The sequence below is a fragment of the Doryrhamphus excisus genome, linkage group LG8, assembly GCF_037039965.1.
Source record: "Doryrhamphus excisus strain RoL-2023G ecotype Guam linkage group LG8, RoL_Dexc_Guam_v1.1, whole genome shotgun sequence".
NCBI classification, from domain to species: domain Eukaryota; kingdom Metazoa; phylum Chordata; class Actinopteri; order Syngnathiformes; family Syngnathidae; genus Doryrhamphus; species Doryrhamphus excisus.
The window spans coordinates 8,127,998-8,146,970 of NC_136364.1; the positions used below are offsets into that span (position 1 = coordinate 8,127,998).

General features: G+C 41.0%; 2 protein-coding genes across 5 annotated transcripts; both read left to right on the forward strand.

Moving 5' to 3' along the window:
- Positions 1–405: 405 nt before the first annotated feature.
- LOC131134553 (arfaptin-2-like) lies at positions 406–6,056 on the forward strand. Of its 4 annotated transcripts, XM_058079961.2 has the most exons (10): positions 406–683; positions 762–870; positions 1,288–1,396; positions 1,613–1,675; positions 2,011–2,097; positions 2,224–2,327; positions 2,405–2,626; positions 2,704–2,861; positions 3,054–3,228; positions 4,597–6,056. In XM_058079961.2, exons 2-10 carry the CDS (start codon positions 772–774, stop codon positions 4,750–4,752), a joined length of 1,173 nt encoding a protein of 390 aa, XP_057935944.2. In that variant the 5' UTR covers positions 406–683; positions 762–771; the 3' UTR covers positions 4,753–6,056. The 4 variants fall into 4 exon arrangements, with proteins under 4 accessions (XP_057935944.2, XP_078648696.1, XP_057935945.2 ...); XM_078792570.1 differs by lacking the exon at positions 2,011–2,097; XM_058079962.2 differs by lacking the exon at positions 1,613–1,675.
- A 1,303-nt stretch (positions 6,057–7,359) lies between these two features.
- Positions 7,360–18,150, forward strand: LOC131134588 (uncharacterized). Its single transcript, XM_058080039.2, has 12 exons — positions 7,360–7,445; positions 9,429–9,805; positions 10,924–10,985; positions 11,276–11,378; positions 13,456–13,541; positions 13,658–13,758; positions 13,834–13,904; positions 13,985–14,092; positions 14,173–14,243; positions 15,181–15,298; positions 15,379–15,543; positions 15,615–18,150. Exons 2-12 carry the CDS (start codon positions 9,479–9,481, stop codon positions 16,710–16,712), a joined length of 2,310 nt encoding a protein of 769 aa, XP_057936022.2. The 5' UTR covers positions 7,360–7,445; positions 9,429–9,478; the 3' UTR covers positions 16,713–18,150.
- Positions 18,151–18,973: the final 823 nt, after the last annotated feature.

Below are 18,973 nucleotides of genomic sequence, written 5' to 3' on the forward strand. Positions count from 1 at the left end.
CCATGACACTAATCTATCAATCAAACACTTGTGTGTAGTGTATATGTTGGATTTACATTATTTTAAATTACATTAGACTCCATAAAACGTATTATTATAACTGTCATGATAATTACTCTTGATATTTCTATAATGAATTGGGAGTGACCTCCTCAGGCAAAAGGCGGTATTGCAGTTAACGGATCAAGCTACGTCGGCACTGCACGACGTGGACAACTCCATGGGGGAGGAGGAGTTTCTCACAAAATAAAAGCACAGTCGCTCCGTATACCCTCCCACGTTTTCAGTTATGCATCAAAATTAATAAAATCGTTATTAAAGATATTAGCGTGACAATTTGATTGTCTTTACAAATGCCTTAATGGCAGATTCGAGCAGCTTTAAAATGCTACAACTTTTATTGCGAAGGCAGCGTAAAGCCGCTGCTGGGCTGGATGGATGGAGGCAGGGATTTTCTGCATGAGTTAAATGCAAGCAGGCAGACCATGTAAAAATAACAGCTACGGCTGTAACAATGCATTGTTTTAATTAGGAAAATAATCTTTTTTGATGCGATTACGTTGCTTTTTTAATTCCAGTTGCCTGCTTCTTTGTCTTAGAAGAAGCTGAGCAAGCTAGCTTGCTTGCTGTCACTTAGCCAGAAGCCACATCAGCTGCAGTTAGCATTAGCGGTTAGCATCCAGGTAAGTCAACTGAGCTCTTTGAAAGCCACGCTATCTTTGTTTGGCATATGTGGTGGACTTAAATGATGATCTTTTCAGACATTTCATCATGGCAGAGGGCATTATGAGCAAAGCTGCTACCATGGAGATTCCCATCAACAGCAATGGAGACACTGGGACACAACCAGAGGATGACAGCCTGGAGCAGGTTATTTACTCCACCAGTTTTGTTGATGATGATATTGCTACATCATGCTATATAACTACAGCGTACTGGGTACTATGGAGCGGTCAGGGGTGTCACAATACTGGAATTGTGTTTTAATATTGCCATAATTAATCCTTAATGGTGGAATTCAGCATTAAAAAGTGTTTATAGTCAGCTGTACTGGGAATTTGTGAGCTGTGTTTCTATCCGACAGTGTCTGCAGGAATAAATAAATGACATTACACTGACATTTTAACCCCATCATCAAGCTAGATGACCCTATTTGCTGGAGAAAAATGAAATGATGAAGCTTACAGCTTCAACATATGTAGCTGGCTGCATTCTAAGATGTGTAGTGAGGCCTCTAGAATTGTTGTTTTGTTTGACTTGGAACATGTTCTGTTGTGTATGGATCAGGATTTGCAGCAGGTGATGGTGTCTGGCCCCAACCTGAATGAAACCAGCATCGTCTCAGGGGGGTATGGCGGACCAGCAGGCGGCATTATTCCAACCAGCAGCATTAAAGGTACTGTTAGCATCTGGTGAATATACTGCTGCACCACAACATCAGAGAACCATGACATGAATTAGCCTTCAATCAATGCAAGAGACCAAAAGCAAATGGAGACTTTATGATATTTTCTACATGTATTTGCTTTACTGTCACCATACAACCACTGACATGTATCCTGCTGGTGTATATTACCTACACTATATCATATTACATATCATCATCTCATAGGGCCTGCAATTCGTTTCAACCCTGAGTATTTGGACAGAAGACGTGGCCCTGCGCCTGCACCAGGTGCCCGTGCATTCTGAAGATGTTTGTCAAGTTAACCCTTCAGTTTTTGGGCCTTTAAAAAAAAAAAAACATGGTTTCAGTCCCTCTTGGATTCAGGACTTGTATGCAGCCTTGCTTGCATGCCTCCAACTCACAATTCTAGCAGAAAAGAAAGAAAGATGCGCTAACCAATAAGAGCTCTTCAACCTGTTATGTGCATCCTCTCATTAACTCCAATGATATTTTTTTCTGGATTGCATGGCAAACATGCATGCTGGAGTGTTACTAATTCATTACAACCACGCTGCTTTCACCCATGTCTTGCTCTTCATCGTCATCACCATTGCCCATTTCAGACATCCGCATGAAATCCAGGGGCGCTAACATGCCCACCAGCCAGTCAGCAGGCAGTCCATTGGCTCAGCAGAGCCAGCAGCAATCAGGTAGTATACCTATCACCAAGCTCATCATCGCCCGCCATGTCCACCCCTCATCTCATGACTGTCTCAGCATTGGAAACGTATCGGTTTTATATCAGCGCCTGTTTTTTTTATGGGTTTTTTTTAAAGGCGGGCCAAACCACAACCCCTGCAGTGCAACTGAAGAAGTGTCCCGAGGTGTGGCAGTGGAGAAACTGGACAGTGTGAAGAAATGGGGCATAAACACGTATAAGGTCATTTTACCCTCTGCTACTCTGTAGCTGTTACTGCTCGGAGTAGATATTTCAATCATCTATTTCAATTCCTCCAGTGTACCAAGCAGATGTTCTCGGAGCGTTTCGGACGAGGCTCGCGGACGGTGGACCTGGAACTGGAGGCTCAGATTGACGTGTTACGAGACACCAAAAGCAAGTACGAGAACATCCTGAGGCTGGCCACTGCGCTCACCAGTCACTTCCAGAGCATGGTCCAGACCCAGCAGGCTCTTGGCGACACCTTCACCGACCTCAGCCAGAAGTCTCCAGAGCTGCAGGTAGCTGCTGCAGCACCTGCACTGCTGCAACCGCTTGTGATTTTCTTTAAAGCTGATTATTTGATTCCTTTATTCAGGATGAATTTGGGTACAATGCAGAAACCCAAAAACTTTTGTGTAAGAACGGCGAATCCTTGCTGGGCGCCATCAACTTTTTTGTGTCCAGTGTGGACACCCTGGTCAACAAAACCATGGAGGACACGCTGATGACCATCAAGCACTATGAAAATGCAAGGTAACTGGTAGAATCATGGGTATTTAAAAATAAGGGAAATTATCCTGTAAATCAGGGAAAAAATAAACAAGGCGAAACTAATTAAATGAGATCGCATCAGGGATCGAATGAGGAGAAAACGGGAGGCTTTACAAGATTGAGTATATTTACGTTTACCCTGAGTCACCCTGAGAGCCTCATTTTTATGTTCAGATTGGAGTTTGACGCCTACCGGTCCGATTTGGAAGAGCTGAGTTTGGGTCCGAGGGACAGCGGCGCCGTGGTGCGCATGGAGATGGCCCAGCACGACTACCAAGTCCATAGGGACAAATATGAGCGGCTGCGGAGCGACGTCACCATCAAGCTGAAATTCTTGGAGGAAAACAAGGTTTGTGTTTGCTCTACTCATCTTGAAAAACATTAGCAGTCTATCCCCTCTTAAAAGCAGTAGGTTTGAGTTGTACTCTACACATAGCAAGACCTTTTGGGATTTTACCTGGGTTTGTGCCTTGCCCCCTGGTAACTGACATTATTCTTCTTCAGCTGTCTATTTTAAGCCAGAACTCTGTTGCCTTTTTGAATACTTCATTGAAAAAGTTGTAGATAATCTAGCAAAATGTTTCCGGATGTTTGGGAGATTTCCTTTTTACTTCCTGCGGTGGTTATTGTCTCATCAATGTTAAATTACTGATGCCTAGTGAACATTGTAGAATATTACATATCATCACAATGTCTTTGAATGCGTCTCCTGAAGCCTTATAGTTTAGGCTAATAATGACATAAAATGTCATGATTTATGAAAAATGCATGATTGTTGGCTAAAACTAGGCCATATTAAATCACAGAATAGCAATGATTTATTAATTCATATATTTTTTAAACCATAAAGGGTCGAGGGATTGGGTCACTTTGATATTTAGTAAAGATATGCTAAGAAAAAAACTGCATCTCAGCCGTCTATGCTCTTTTTTTCACGCATTTTTTGCTGGTGATTTTTACAAAATATTTCAACTTTATTAAATATTATCAATATTTAAATATTGTGACTATATTCCCATAAAATTGTGCAATGTTCTTAATGTCATTTTCCAAACATGTCAACTTTGTTTTGTTTGTTTCTCATAATATTTTTACATTTTTTAAATCACTTCTTTAATATTTCAACCCCATGCAACTAAACAACAATTTTATTCTCATAATACGAGGTTATTCTCATAAAACTGCAACTTTTTTTGTTTGTTAGAATTTTGTTAGCCCTAATATTATGACTTTATTCTCACGGAACCTATTTTTTTTCCATTTCTGCTGTTGTTGTTTTTTTTTCCAACTATTTAAACTTTTAAACTTTTTTTTTCTCATAGTTATGACTTTATTTCTATAATATTATGACTCCATTTTTGTAATATTAAAACTTTTTTGCCAGATCATTTTTCCAAAAATGGTACATTTTGTTTTGCAGAATATTACAACTTTAAAACATGTCTTTCTTCAATATATCAACTGTTAATAATGTGATGTTATCATTGTTAACATCATTCGTCCCACTTCTTCTTGTTAGGTTCCTATGTTTTTCTCTTAATAATTTATTTTTGTACAATTACTGCTGATTTTTCCATTTTTGCTGCTTTGCTTCATTTTGAAATGATATATTTTGAATATTCTTCAACATCCTTGGAGTCCAGCTGATGATGTTACACTTTATTTGACTCTTTATGCTGTGTTGTTGCAATGACGTGTCCCCATGATGACCTCGCAGGTGAAGGTGATGCACAAGCAGCTGCTCCTCTTCCACAACGCCATCTCGGCCTACTTCGCCGGCAACCAGCAGCAGCTGGAACAAACTCTGGTCCAGTTCAACGTCAAGTTAAAGCCCCCGGGCTCGGACAAGCCGTCCTGGCTGGAGGAGCAGTGACGCTGCGGACGCTGAGGGAACCTGTTGTAGGATCCACGGAGGACAACTTTTAATTTGATATTATATGGGTACAAGTATTTCTACTTTTTGTTAAGTCACACAGTAAGTATGATTTTGCTAGTGCAGTACATTTCCATGTATGTAACGATATGTACAGTATACTCCTCTATGGTGGCACTTTATTTATCTTGATTTTTGATATTTTTCACATGGGATATGGTTGTTTTTTTGTGGACGACTTTCCTCAATGGTGATGGGGAAATATGACCTGTATATATACTGTATGTATATATATGCTGTATAGTAGATTTCTTGTAGCTAATATACAATCCGTATTTAATTCCAGCTGGGCTTTGCTGAGCTAGATGGACAGGTACAAGCAGGCTACAAATCCATAGAGAGATGAAAGTGGACATTGGTCAGTATTTACTATACTGAATCTAGGATGGAGTACAACTTTAATGTTTTTTAATGAAGTGTGTGTTTTCCCTATTTATCAGTGTGTGTGTGTGTAAGAGGATAGTATTTCCACATCTTTGTGCTGTTGTCACAAATAAAGTCTGCTGGATGTTTTGTTGCATACAAAGCAGGATAAATGTTCAAATTCTGGGCTGATTGAATTTGCCTCCTAGAAGCTCACATAACCGCGTACAATAGTATGACAGTCTGTCCAGGTCGTGGAGGTCCAGGAGGACACAGCTTTAGCAGGGCCGTCATCACGAGGAACTTCCACTTTGTGGTGGAGAATCCGTGGAATGTCTCTCAAGCCTGCACAGAGTGAAGGCGAGTGCTTTGATTTGAAGAATTAGATTCTTTGTTACAAAGGTGCTTTTACAGTGTGGCTTGGAGGCCTTTTCTAAAAAAATTAAAAATTCAAAAGAAATAAGAAAATTGCCAAAAATGTTAGATCAAGAGAAATAGTAATAATGTTTTGTTTACCTTTCACACAAAGCTCAGAAAATGGGATTCATTAACTGTGATAAATGAGGGATTACTGTACAGTCGTTTATCACGGTTAATTGGTTCCAGACCTGACCAGGATAAGTGAATTTCCCTGAAATAGGAGTTAATATTAATAAATTGAATATTTTCATTATTATAGCATAGAAAACCTGTTTATGGCTTTCTATACATGAACACTCCTTTGTCACATTGTGCAGGCTACATTATCTCTGCAGTGACATAATATACAGCCATGCCTCGCATAACTAGCTGGTGAGCTAGGGCTTTCCAATGTTCTAATTGTGAATGTACTTATTGGAAACTGAAAGTGGTTCAAATGGAGTGGGGAAGAAGAACAAAGGAAAGCAAAAACTTACCACTTCCACATGGAATAAGAGAAGAAATTTTTCACTCTGTCTCAGCCGTGGCATGCTTGCCGAGGCCATTGCATGTGCGTCTCAGCCGTGGCATGTTGGCTGGGCTGTGATGTCTCAGTAACCAGCCTCATGCAATGTGAAAGGTCATGTAATCTAATGTTATGTCTCGTAACATGACTGATTCCGAGTGACCGAAATATGTACTGTATAACAACAGCAACATACACTAATAGGCCACAGTCAACCACAAAACAGCATCATTTATTTTTTTTTTTTTTAATGCAATGTAGTGAGGGAGTGATATTGAAACCACAACTCAGCCGTAGATCAGTTTCACTTTTGCATCTCCAAGCTAGTATGGTGCATTCAAGGACACAAGCATGTTAAAATGGTGGGCTTGGTCCACATTTGGTGTACATTTGACTTGTAGTGTCATGTGTATGTATAAATGAGGTTCTTTTTCCTGTGGGGAAAAATAAGGGAAAATAATTTTTTTTTATTTGAATTTGAGGGCCCGTCAGTGGTGAATCACAAATATGCAAGGGTCCACTGTGCTGTAAATATATACATTTATATTAGTGCATATTTGGCATTCTCGCTTGGTCATTTTTACTCTTATACATTTGAATGTAAACAGATCATGCTGTTATACAAATCCTTTTTTTACAGTATTTGAACGACTGAACCACACCGTTACCTGAATATGTATCACAATTGAAAGTGGGCAGCATGTATTTTTCCATGTGATTCCTAACAAAAGTGCAGCTTTAGCTTTTTCCTTGCAATCCTGCCGCGAATGACTGTCAGCTAAGATGATATATGAGATGTTTGCATCTCATAAATGAGTATGAAATTCTGGCATGTGGAGTCATTTGCATTGAAATAAGTTGAAGGCAAAGTGTCCTCCAGAGGAAAAAGCAGAGACACTCAATAATGGATGGTGTTATCTCCCTTTAAAGGCTTATTTATTCATTAGCTTCTTCACCAACTTTCTTCACAGCTAATGATTAAAAGTCTGTTTATGTGCTAAAAGCTCCTTTTGAAACAAATCAATGCTTGCTTCTCTCTATCTTCCAGCCCAGCTGATCACGTTGCTTGAGTCCATAAATCCAGCCGAGCGCACACAGTCCACTGAGGCTGCTCAGAAATAAAAGTGCTGCCTGCCAGCAGGTTGAGGAGCTCCGGGATTGATCCCAGAGGTGCTCCTGCTGGAAGTTTGAGCAGGCAGCAGTTGCTGCCGGCCTTCCTGGCATGGGCGTGTCCTTCTCCCTTCTTTCTCCCTTGCAACACGGTTCATGTTTCAGCACGACAGGAGCAAGTCTGGAGTGAGAAGGGGACCAAATACTTTGAGTGGTGCAGCAGACCGGCAGGAAGGTGAGTTGCTGTTTGACTTCTTGGTTGAACCTGATGATAAAACTTTATTAGAAATTCGGTAGGTTAGGGAAGTTGTTTACATGACAGTATGTTTTCTGATTGATTTATGTCACCCCATATTATGACATGTAGCAGTTATGAAGGGTTTATATCTTGCATGAAAAATAGTAAGCCCGCATATTCCTGTATGTTTTGTTCGCTCTTTTTTTTTTCTCTAACTTACAAATAAAGTGTATCAGTGCCAAACACATTACTTCACAAAAACCTGATTTAAAGTCCATTGGATATGTTAGCGTTTTAACAGGACACAGTAGAAGCTCCAATTGGTTTGCATCCAAAAAGTAACATTTTCCTACAGGAAAACATGATCCCAAATGTTAAGTCACATCCTGATTCAATTAACTGTCATCAAAGTATAAAACAGAAGGTATAATAAAGTTATAAGGAAATAAAATGACTCACCTTTAATGACGCTTGACACCAGTGCAGCAAACACGCAAGGACACAGCATGACTTGACTTCACACGTCGTATTTCACACTTTTTAGCAGTTTATAAAAGTGTAAAAATGGGATAACCGTAGCCGAGTCCCTTCATGTTTCATACTTTTTAACATTTTTAAGAGTTATAAAAGTGCCTAAATATGTGAAGCGTAGTCTGGCAGCCGAATGTCTTCACATTTCACACTGTTTAGCGTCATAAAAGTGCCTAAATATATTAACCGTGGCCTGGGAGACGAGTCAACTTCACATTTCATGCTTTTTACAATTTCTAACGGTCTAGTGTAAAAATAGGTTATCTGTAGCCCTGATGGTGAGTCTTTCCACACTGTAAACTTTACGTGTTTGGCTTTTTTTGACATATTAAACTGTCATACAAGTGTAAAAATAAGTTAACCTTAGTCTGGGAGAGGAGTCAACTTCACATGTCTTTCTTTTTAGCATTTTAACAGTCTTAGAAGCGTCTAGATGAGTTAAATGTAGCCTGGGAGGTGTCAAACTCGGAATTTTACACTCAGAGGGAAAAATAAGCCACCTGTAGCCTGGGAGGCGAGTCTCTTCACCTTGCAAACTTAACGTTTTTTGCATTTTAGCATTTGAAGCGGTTATCCAAGGCCTACGAGGTGTCTGACTTTACATTTCACACTTTTTAATATTTTCAACAGTCATTCAAGTGTAAAAATAAGCTAACAATAGCCTGGGAGGTGAGTCTCTTTGTACTGATAGCTTCACAGTTTTTCAACATTTTAGACGATCTTGCAAGGCAGCCGCATAAGCAAACTTCACATTGTCATTTTTAACAGTTATAAAAGTGTCTATTCACAAATCACGCTTGTTAACATTTTAAACTGCCTCACAAGTGTAAAAGTAAGTTAACCATGGTCTGGGAGGCACGCAAACTTCACATTTCATGCTTTTTAACAGTGCTAACAATCTTAAAAGTGTAAAAATAAGTTAGCCATAGCCTGGGAAATGAGGCAGACTTCACATTTTGTGCTTTTTGACAACATCAGCAGTCATACAGTCATCTGTAGGTAAGCCTCCTGTCACCTTCACTTCAAGTCTTTTCACTTCCCTTGCTTTTTAACATTTTACAAGCGTAAAAATAAGTTAACCATGGCCTGCAAGGTGAACAAACTTCATAATTTAATCTTTTTTAACAGGTGTACAGGTGTAGAAAGAAGCCTCCTGTGCTGTCCTCATGACAAAGACAAAGGTTGTTTCACCTACTTTAAGGCTGTTTCATGTTATTATAAAGTGGCAGTAGAAGGGGTGGGAGGGTGCCAACGTATACTTTTTGGTAATGATTTACGTAATGTGACCTCCGTCAGTCAGTGGTGTTTCCCACATGACAAAGTGTGTATGTTTCTAAATGTTGGACTGTTGATGTCGCCCCTTCCTTTCATGTGTGCGTCACCGTAGCTGCCGTTAGGACACTCCTGCTCCTACTCTTGCTAAATCATCATCATGCTGCTATTTCTTAGCTGAGTCCATGCTGGCCACCCAACACTGCTGATCAACTTCTGGCACAAAGATGCAACCGGGCGGCCCCCCTCCACCGCCACCTCCTCCACCACCTTTACTGCCACCTCCCCCGCCGCCGCCCCCTGCCGCCTTGGGGTTGAGGGGGCTGCGTCGGCGCTCCAGGATGCGCAACTTTAACTGGGAGACCATCCCAAAGGACACCGTGATGGGAAAGCACAACATCTGGACGGCGGATCAGGCGGACGGCGATTACAAGCTGGACACGGATCACATAGAGGAGCTGTTCAGCCACAAGCAGGCCCAGCAGCACCTCAACACCCTCGGCTGCCACAGCGTCAGGGGCACCCCAGCAGCTGCTGCCCCGGGGGGAGAGCTGGTGAGTGCAAGAAGAATGGGGAGCTTCTTTCATCTGTTGTCTTTTTAAAGGGACTGGATGCCAACCACACTTTTTATGGAGTTTCATTTGTAATTCTGAAAAATACAGAATCATCCGTTCTTTTCAATTAGTGAATTAGTGTTGGTAAAGTATCCTAGCTGGTGGTTCAAAAAATTTAATTTGCAGCAATTTGCAAGCAGGCGCTGAGTCATTTGGTACTGTGGTTCTCAACTTGCAACCTATTTTTATTGAAATCTTTATTGAAATGTCTTTTTTCGCACTTTTATATAAGTCATTTGTATTTATATATTTTTTACACTTCAAGTTATTTTTATTTTATTTTATTTTCATATTATGGTTTTATTTTATTTAGTTTTTTTACATTTAGTTTTACATTTTCATTTAGTTTTTGTGTTTTTTACACTTTTATTCAACTCATTTGAAATGTTTACATACTTTTTTTTTACACTTTCACAAGTCATTTGTACTTTTTTAATTGGCCTATGATCAGTGGAAACATTAACAGACTTAATCACATGTCCAAAGTGCATTTGATAGGAATTCATGAATGATTTTTTGTCAAGGAAGAGACCACAAGATGAAATATGTGCAATGTACCTATACCAAGGAGGTAGATGACTACAATTTTGCTGAATTTTACTTTAAAGTATATATTTTTATACGTCCCGACTGATTTAGAAAGGTGATATAAAACGGGTAATATGCAGACGGTGGCCTTGAACCAATATTAAATACAGCCCACAGCAGCTTTTTTCTTCTCACTTGGATTAATCCAGCGCACGTCCCCCAGATGTTCTTGGGCTGTAAAATGCACTGCCTAGTAGAATAAAGGTAAACACCGTGTTACGCAATGTGTCAGGAATGTAATCTCTTCTCTTGTTTGCTCAGGGAAGGTATATACGATAGCAGTCGTATGACGCCGTTCTTTCATGAGATCATGTGTGAAGTATGAATTTTCTGTGTTAGTTCATCTCTGATGTGCTGCTTTACATACATGCCTCACAAATTCAGGTTTTCAACTTTTGTGGCCTCCTTATGTTTTTGTGCACCACAAATTTTTAACCTTCCCTAAAATTCTTAACCTGTCCCTTCCTCAGGTCACCATCCTGGGCTCCAAGAGGAGCATGAACATTGGCATTTTCCTCAAGCAGTTTAAGCGGTGAGTGGTTGGTCATAATTTCATTGAATCTTTGCGCAACAGCACAGCGTAACACAACAACGCCGCTGCGTCGCAATCACATGTCCCGGCAAGTCTCGACTATGTGGAACTTCACGCGGAGACATGAGAAATGTGTTGCTGAAGGCACCCTACACAGTATAAAATAATACAAGACATTTGGGCAGCTCAAAAGCTGAAGGGCATTTTATTTTACCATCAATGGAGACCATATCGTTGCTCCAAGCAGCAAACCCCACCTAACTGTGCTGTGATGCTCCATCCTTCCGCAGGCCTGTGGCAGACCTGATAGAAGACATCAGAGCAGGAAGTGGACTTGCTTTTGGTTGTGGAAAACTGCAGGAGCTATGTAAACTGTTACCAGATGAAGGAGAGGTAACTGTCGCATCTTTTCATTTTCAAATGGTGTCAATTTGACAGCATTTTGAGGTTTGGTGTCACCTGCTGAACCCTTAATGATGATACCGATTTGAATGGGTTATGATTCACTTATTATGCTCATTTTCAGCCCTTTGTATTGAGTTGTGGACTCCTATAGAGCAGCTACACACAATAAACCGCACAGAAAGCCTTCTAGATATTCCAGAATCTGCACTTATTCCAGCTGTATTTCCAAACTCTCTGTTTTAAGTTATTCCAACCACGCCCCCGCCTCTGGGCACGCCCACTTCACTGTGATTGGTCACACAGCTCGCAGCTTGTACCCGATAATGGCCATATAAGGAAGTCACTGGCTGGATGAAGCCATGACTTCTCACAGGCTTTACTGTGACATCACAATGAACCGGTGTTAGAAAAAACTCTCTGAAACCGAGCGTATATATACAGAGCCATCCCAAACTTCTTCCAGGGCTCACTTAGAAATGCGCAAACCTCATTATCTGAAACTTTGGCATTTTTAACACCAGTATACAACATTCTAACTACATGTATAGGCCCCCGTTAGTTAACACTTTATAAAGGCTTAATAAACTGCTATGACTCGGTAAGACTGCAAGATTGACCTAATTCTGTGTTCTTTAACCATTTTGTGAGGATACCCCTATGAAGGCTTTATGAATGCAATCACCAGTATAATAGTGAATATTACTTGAAAAAATTATAATTAGTTATCCAGTAATCTTTTGTTTTTGTGGTCAATTGACTGCAGACCTGATATTTGAATTTCCACAAAGTACTATTCCTTATTAATAAATAATATATTTTTGTTGTTAGAACATAGAAAACCTGTTTACAACCTACTAAATATGTTTTTTAACATTATTAGAGCCCTCTAGGCATGAAATAACACCCCTATAGTCACCTTTACATTGCTATTACCCAATATAGCAGACATAATAAGTGACAGTGAAACTCTTGCTTGTGTGTTGCTGCTGAGTGGACAAAGTGAGATTCGGGGGTTTACAGTTGACTTTTAGCTTTGCATGGGTTACGGCCACAGCTGTAGACTATGTTGGGGATTACTGTACCTCAAACCTGCAATAGAAGTCTGTTCTTCAGATCAAGACAGGTGCTTGTGTGTCTCACTCAGCAACATTACTGACACCTAGTGACCAGTGTAGAATACTACATATTATCACGACATCTTTGAATGAGTCTTTTGAATGCCTTATGTAATGTTTAATTTAAAAATGCATAGAATATGCTTAATTGTGCATTTCTTTTGACTAATAATAGGCCGTATTCATGCACAAAACAGCATGATTTATTAATTCACATATTTTTGAAAAACAATGATAGAGTGAAGCTGCTAAATTAGAAACGCAAAGTGACTGTACTTACTGGTTGTGTTCCCCCAAATGTAATTAGATCAGCAACAGCATTACTCTGTCCTCAGTGTGATTAGTTACCAGGGAAGTACACTTTGCTTTTTTGGAAAAACCTTGAAATATGCAAAAGAATACAGATTTAGCTTTGTAGCATCTTAGAGACATTTCATGAGATTAAGACTTACAATTCTGTTCCAAAACGCTAGGGGGAGTGTTTTTGCAATTACATTTAAAATGGTAATTTAAAATGGATTATCTGTTACTGGAAAACATCCATCCATCCATTTTCTATGCTGCTTATCTTCACGAGTGTCACAGGCATGCTGGAGCCTATCCCAGCTGTCTTTGGGCGAAAGGGGGGGGGCTGGTCACCAGCCAATCACAGGGCAGATATCACTGGAAAACAATAACCGTAATTTATGATGGTATTATTCTCAACACTGGTTATTGCTAAGTTAGTTCTATTTTATTTTTAGTTTATAAATTAAATAAAGTGCCTATAGAACTGGAAAATATAAGACACTTTATGAATGTGTTATTAGTCATTAGTAATTACTATGAATTAAAGTAATTACTAATTAGTAGTAATTAGTTGGCACTTAATATAGGACAATAAATACATGAAGAACCGCAAGTGAGATGTGCGGGGTCCGAGCATCTGATTTGAAGGTGTTTGCTTGCAGGTGAAACAGTTGCTGAAATTTGAGGGCGACCAATCAGCCCTCCCGGATGCAGACCTGTTCATGCTGATGCTGGTCCAGATCCCCAGGTGAGCTGGCAGCATCTCAACATCCTTAAGTTCTGCTGACTGTGATTTTCCAATGAGTATAACCCTGTGTGTGTGTGTGTGTGTGTGTGTGTGTGTGTGTGTGTGTGTGTTTGCAGTTATGAGGAGCGTCTCAGCAGCTTGGTCCTGAAAGAAGAGTTTTTCCCCTTCATGGCTGAAATGAGAGGATTCATTGATACTTTGAAAGCTGCTGGGAATGGTACTATACTTAATACTTGAGCATTTATTTTGTTTCCTAATGCTTTCAGCAAACTCAGCATGTTTGTTCTGTTAGAGCTTTTGGATTCTGACAGTCTCCACTCTGTCATTCGGCTGGTTCTAAAGACGGGGAATTACATGAATGCCGTGAGTGTGTCTGTTGTCGTGAATGCATGATTGACAGCCCATCAAGGTCATGTGTCTGAGCTGTCTTGTTTGATTGACAGGGAGGCTATGCCGGCAGCGCTGTGGGCTTCCGAATGGCATCGCTGCTGAAGTTAGTGGACACCAAAGCAAACAAACCAGGAATGAACCTCATGCACTACGTTGTGATGGTGAGTGGACGAGGTTGCTTTCATTTTCTGCTGGATCTTTTTTTCTTCCTAACATATATCATTTGTTTTTTTTCCTCCAGCAAGCTCAGAACGTTGACACGGGCTTACTGACCTTTCCTGACCAACTCCAACACATTAAAGCTGCTGCAAGGTAAACACTTGCTGTGTGGGCTGGTCCATCACGTCCTCGCTGACGTCTAGAGATGTTCATTGTTAGCTGATGCAAGCTATTCGTCATTTGTCATCATTTTAATCGTTCATTCATTCATTTTCTACCGCTTTTCCTCACAAGAGTCGCAGGGGTGCTGGAGCCTATCCCAGCTGTTTTCAGGGCGAGAGGCGGGGTACACCCTGGACTGGTCGCCAGCCAATCACAGGGCACATATAGACAAACAACCATTCACACTCACATTCATACCTATGGACAATTTGGAGTCACCAATTAACCTAGCATGTTTTTGGAATGTGGGAGGAAACCGGAGTACCCGGAAAAAACCCACGCATGCACGGGGACAACATGCAAACTCCACACAGAGATGGCCGAGGGTGGAATTGAACCCTGGTCTCCTAGCTGTGATGTCTGCGCGCTAACCACTCGTTCACTGTACAGCACCAGGTCTAATGGTTTTAGTGTAAATTAATACCTCTAGTCAATTAACTTAACTAATTAGCGCTGGGTCAAAAAACATATGATATATATGGTTTATATACCTGAACCTATATATATATATATATACATACATACATACTATATACCTATACACACACACACACATACATATATATATGGCGAAAGCCATATTTGAAATATTATGATGTGTTGATATATATATATATATATATATATATATATATATATGTCGGAGCAGGTGGCCGTATATATATATATATATATATATATACATCATAATATTTCAAATATGGCTTTCGCCATATATATATGTATGTGTGTGTGTGTGTGTATAGGTATATAGTATGTATGTATGTATACTCTCTTTCTCTATGTATGTATATGTGTGTGTGTGTGTGTGTATATATATATACATACACACCCCCTTTACATATAACGTTTATTTCCTTTTTTCCAGAATAAATAAAAGTGACATTGAAGCAGAGTTTGACAGACAAGTGAAAAAAGTGAAAGCTGCCAAAGCAAATACTTTAAAGCAGGAAGACCTCAAGGCCCAGATGGAGGACTTCCTCAAGGTGAGAAAGACCTGTGGGTAATAATTCATTGATGTGCCAGAAGAGACGTTATTAGGCTCACAGTTTTTTTTTCCGATCAGGATGCCGAGGCCTGCTTGGCAGAGGTGGAGGGTGATCTTCAGGAGCTTCAGTCGAGCAGCGACTCTGTGGCCCAGTACTTCTGCGAGGACCCCAACAAGTTTAGACTGGAGGAATGTTGCTCCATTTTTGACTCCTTCTGCGAGAAATTCCTGCGAGCCATGCAGGTCAGCTTCTGCTGTGTTTTGCTTTGATGAAAATGTCACTTGGACTGTGAACTTGTGACTCTCTCTTGCAGGAGAACAAGGCCCGAGAGGTGATGGAGGTGAAGCGGCGGCACAGAAACAGGCTGCAGAGCGCCGCCAAGCGTAGGTCCACGGCCACCTGCTCCGACAGGGACAAGGAAATGGAAGGGATTGCCTTAGAGTCCATCCTGCAGAACTTTCTGACCAACAGAACCTCCAGGAGACGATCGGGACGGCCTTCGTCCACTTACGGCTGCCCGGTCGGTGGAAGCCCTCAAACGGGGAGCCTGTCGGAGATGACTTCCCAGGAAAACCTGCCCACGCTGAAAAGAACAGAATCTTTAAAGGTGAAGAAAGAGTGGAATTCAGCAGGCGAACTCACAGGAAGGTTCCACAAAGACGCTCAGGAGACAGATGTTGGGTCTGAGAAGGAACAAGGAGAGGAGATACCTTCTGGAGCAGCATCCTGTAGGACTAGCACCATTTCTTCCTCTGCTCGCCCCCTCTCCGCCGCCACTGACAGCGACGAGGAGGATCTCCAGGACAACAATGAGGAAGAGGCCCAAAAACTACGTGAAGCATCTCGGAAGGTTTTGCTCTATCAGAGCAGCCGAGGCAGCGTCTCCTCTGCTGAGTTTAACTCGGAAAACCTCAAATCTCCCCAGCCTGCCACCACCGCACCTCGCCAGCGCACGTTTGACATGGGAACAGACAGATACCCCGGGGACCCCACTAATGAGGAACTGGTCCACTTCTTGCTCAACTCTCCACCTTCTTCTAAGCGGAACATCGGCCGCCGACACACACTTCCTGTCAAAGTCCAAAACAGCGAGGAGCAAGAGGAGGACGAGGTGTGGGATTCAACCTCTTCAGCTAGAGACGAGGAGAAGACGTCGGCTGGAGGCGAGCTAGTGTTTGACTTTACGGAGACGCTACCTCAACAATCTGCTAACATTCCTCTCAGCCCGGACAAGGAAAACGTCCAAGAGGGGAAACCAGTGGAGCAAAATGGTGCAAACATTCCAGCCACGACTTCATGGAACAAATCGGAATCATTCGGACTCTTTTCTGGCTTCTTCAAGCGGCTTGGTGATTTTGGTCGACTGCAGGGAGGCAAGGAAAGCCAGAAAGGTCTCGGCACTGACGTGTAGGAACCGCAGGGAGGTGGCAGACGTTCTGTCTATAAATATCTTGATTCCATCATGATTGGGCGCACCACACAGTCTGGCTTCCGGTGGAGGAAGTTTTTCCTTGCCTCCGTCACACATTGCTTGCTGTTGGGTCCGGCTGGTTCTCTTGGACGTAGGCGGAGTGTGGTTCTAGACCTGCTCCAAGTGTGAATCGCCTTCTCACGGGAATTTCAGACCTGCCAACATGTATGCATTTTTCTTACACGGCACAAATTTTCCTTTGAATATGTTTCGCTGCTCTCAGGTAGACATTTTTTTCCCATCATCAGTTTCCTTGTTCCGTCTCCAAAAAAAACATTGCATCTGCGGCGATACTGACCATTAAGGGTGTGATTGGTCGGTTTCTTCTCCGATTTCAAATTGGTTGTAGCACATCGGTTAGTTCCAGTTGCAATAACATTCCCCTTCTTGTTTGCTAGCAGCTAACAACATTGACACCATGGCACCGGGTGTCCAAATAGTGGCCCCATTTGCAGCACTTGGCCCATGGCCAGCCAGAAAATGGACCAACAGACAAAATAATAATATTAATAATAAATAATTTTATTTAGAAGCGCTTTCAAGGCAAAATCTTGTGTCTTTTCTCTCACGGTTTTTTAAATATATATTAATAAAGCTGTTTTGTGGCAGAATACGGCCTACTATTAGTCCAAAGAATACCATCTAACTGGTCACTAGGTGGCAGCATTGCTACTGTAATATTGGGTGAGACACACAAGCACCAGACTTTTTTTTTTAACACAGGTAACACTCTGCCACTTCCAATGTCACTTCCTGCCCCCCACCCCACCCCGGAACACATTTACAGCAACACACACAAGCACATGTCTTATTTTCTCTACTCTCTACTTATTTTCTCTACTTTCTCTATGTCTACTATATGGCGCAATATTAGTGTAAAGTTGACTATAGGGGTGTTATTTCATGTCTAGAGAACTCTTAATAAAGTTAAAAAACATATTTATAAGGTTGTACGTAGGTCTTCTTTGCTCCAACTACAAAAATATTTATTTATAAATTCCGCAAAATGGCAGGTCTGGCATTGGTGTAAAAATACAAAACATTTTGTCGGAACTCTGAATTATGTAAGTTTCAGTGCAGAAAATGCCAGTTTGCAAGTGTAGCCACTAGATGGCAGCAATCATAAGGAAAGGTGTGTTGGGGGACTCATCAATCATATGCATCATTTTTAATATTCATGCATTATGTGACTACTTCTTCTGCTCGCAGCAAGTGTTGGACCCAAGTAAACATTCGATATGATAAAATAGGGCTTTATTTTTATACTTGCCAACATTGCTATTTATTGCTGCTCTTTTATTGTCCTCGCTGCTGTCAAAGAATGACATCAGATTGTGGATGCATTCAGTCTTACTCAATCCAGCCTTTGTCATTTAGAGGGGGGGCATGGGGGGGAGGTGCTTAAATGGGTCAGTGTTACAAAGGCAGCCTGTGTGTGACAAAGTGAAGCGTGCTGAGAGCATTTTGGTATTGCTGGCCCGCCAGCGAAGCACCTGGTGGTGCCATAGGATGCAAAGTACTGCCATTGGAGCTTTTAATGGCACGCCATCATTTGGAAATGTTCCATTTATACTGCAGGAGAACTTCACGAACTCTCTTTAAATGTCCTTCAATGTAATAAAATGATCATGTTTTATGCTGTAACTCAGAGGTGCCCAAAGTGCAACTTGGGGGCCATTTTCAGCCCACATTCTAAAAATATAGTTTCACAAGAAAAAGCAAAAATAGAAAAATAATTTTTAAAAATGTTAGAAAAATGTTGTAATATAATTAGCAAAAGTCATAATTTTACAAGAATAGTGTTGTCATATAATAATAAACAATGAACAAGTTGTAATTTTTGGAAAACTATAGCTTGTGGGAAAGTTTACGAGAATAAAGTTGTAATTCTAAGAAGAAAATGTAAGCAATTGAACTTGTTACAGGCTATAATAAACTCGGAATATTATAAGGAAAGACTCATTTTAGTAGTATAGAGTTGAAATATTAAAGAAAAAATACATATATTTTTTTTTAAATCAGACTTCATTCATTCATTTTCTACTGCTTATCCTCACCAGGGTCACGGGCCGTGCTGGAGCCTATCCCAGCTGTCTTCGGGCGAGAGGCGGGGTACACCCTGGACTGGTGGCCAGCCAATCCCAGGGCACATATAGACAAACAACCATTCACACTCACATTCATACCTATGGACAATTTGG

Bases quoted from the DNA above. Each gene is read 5' to 3' on its own strand.
- LOC131134553 (XM_058079961.2), top strand. From the start codon at position 772: ATGGCAGAGGGCATTATGAGCAAAGCTGCTACCATGGAGATTCCCATC. The intron at 1,397-1,612 runs GTACTGTTAGCA...ATCATCTCATAG, and splicing joins TCCAACCAGCAGCATTAAAG to GGCCTGCAATTCGTTTCAAC. The intron at 2,627-2,703 runs GTAGCTGCTGCA...TCCTTTATTCAG, and splicing joins AGAAGTCTCCAGAGCTGCAG to GATGAATTTGGGTACAATGC.
- LOC131134588 (XM_058080039.2), top strand. From the start codon at position 9,479: ATGCAACCGGGCGGCCCCCCTCCACCGCCACCTCCTCCACCACCTTTA. The intron at 13,542-13,657 runs GTGAGCTGGCAG...GTGTGTTTGCAG, and splicing joins ATGCTGGTCCAGATCCCCAG to TTATGAGGAGCGTCTCAGCA. The intron at 13,759-13,833 runs GTACTATACTTA...TTGTTCTGTTAG, and splicing joins TTTGAAAGCTGCTGGGAATG to AGCTTTTGGATTCTGACAGT.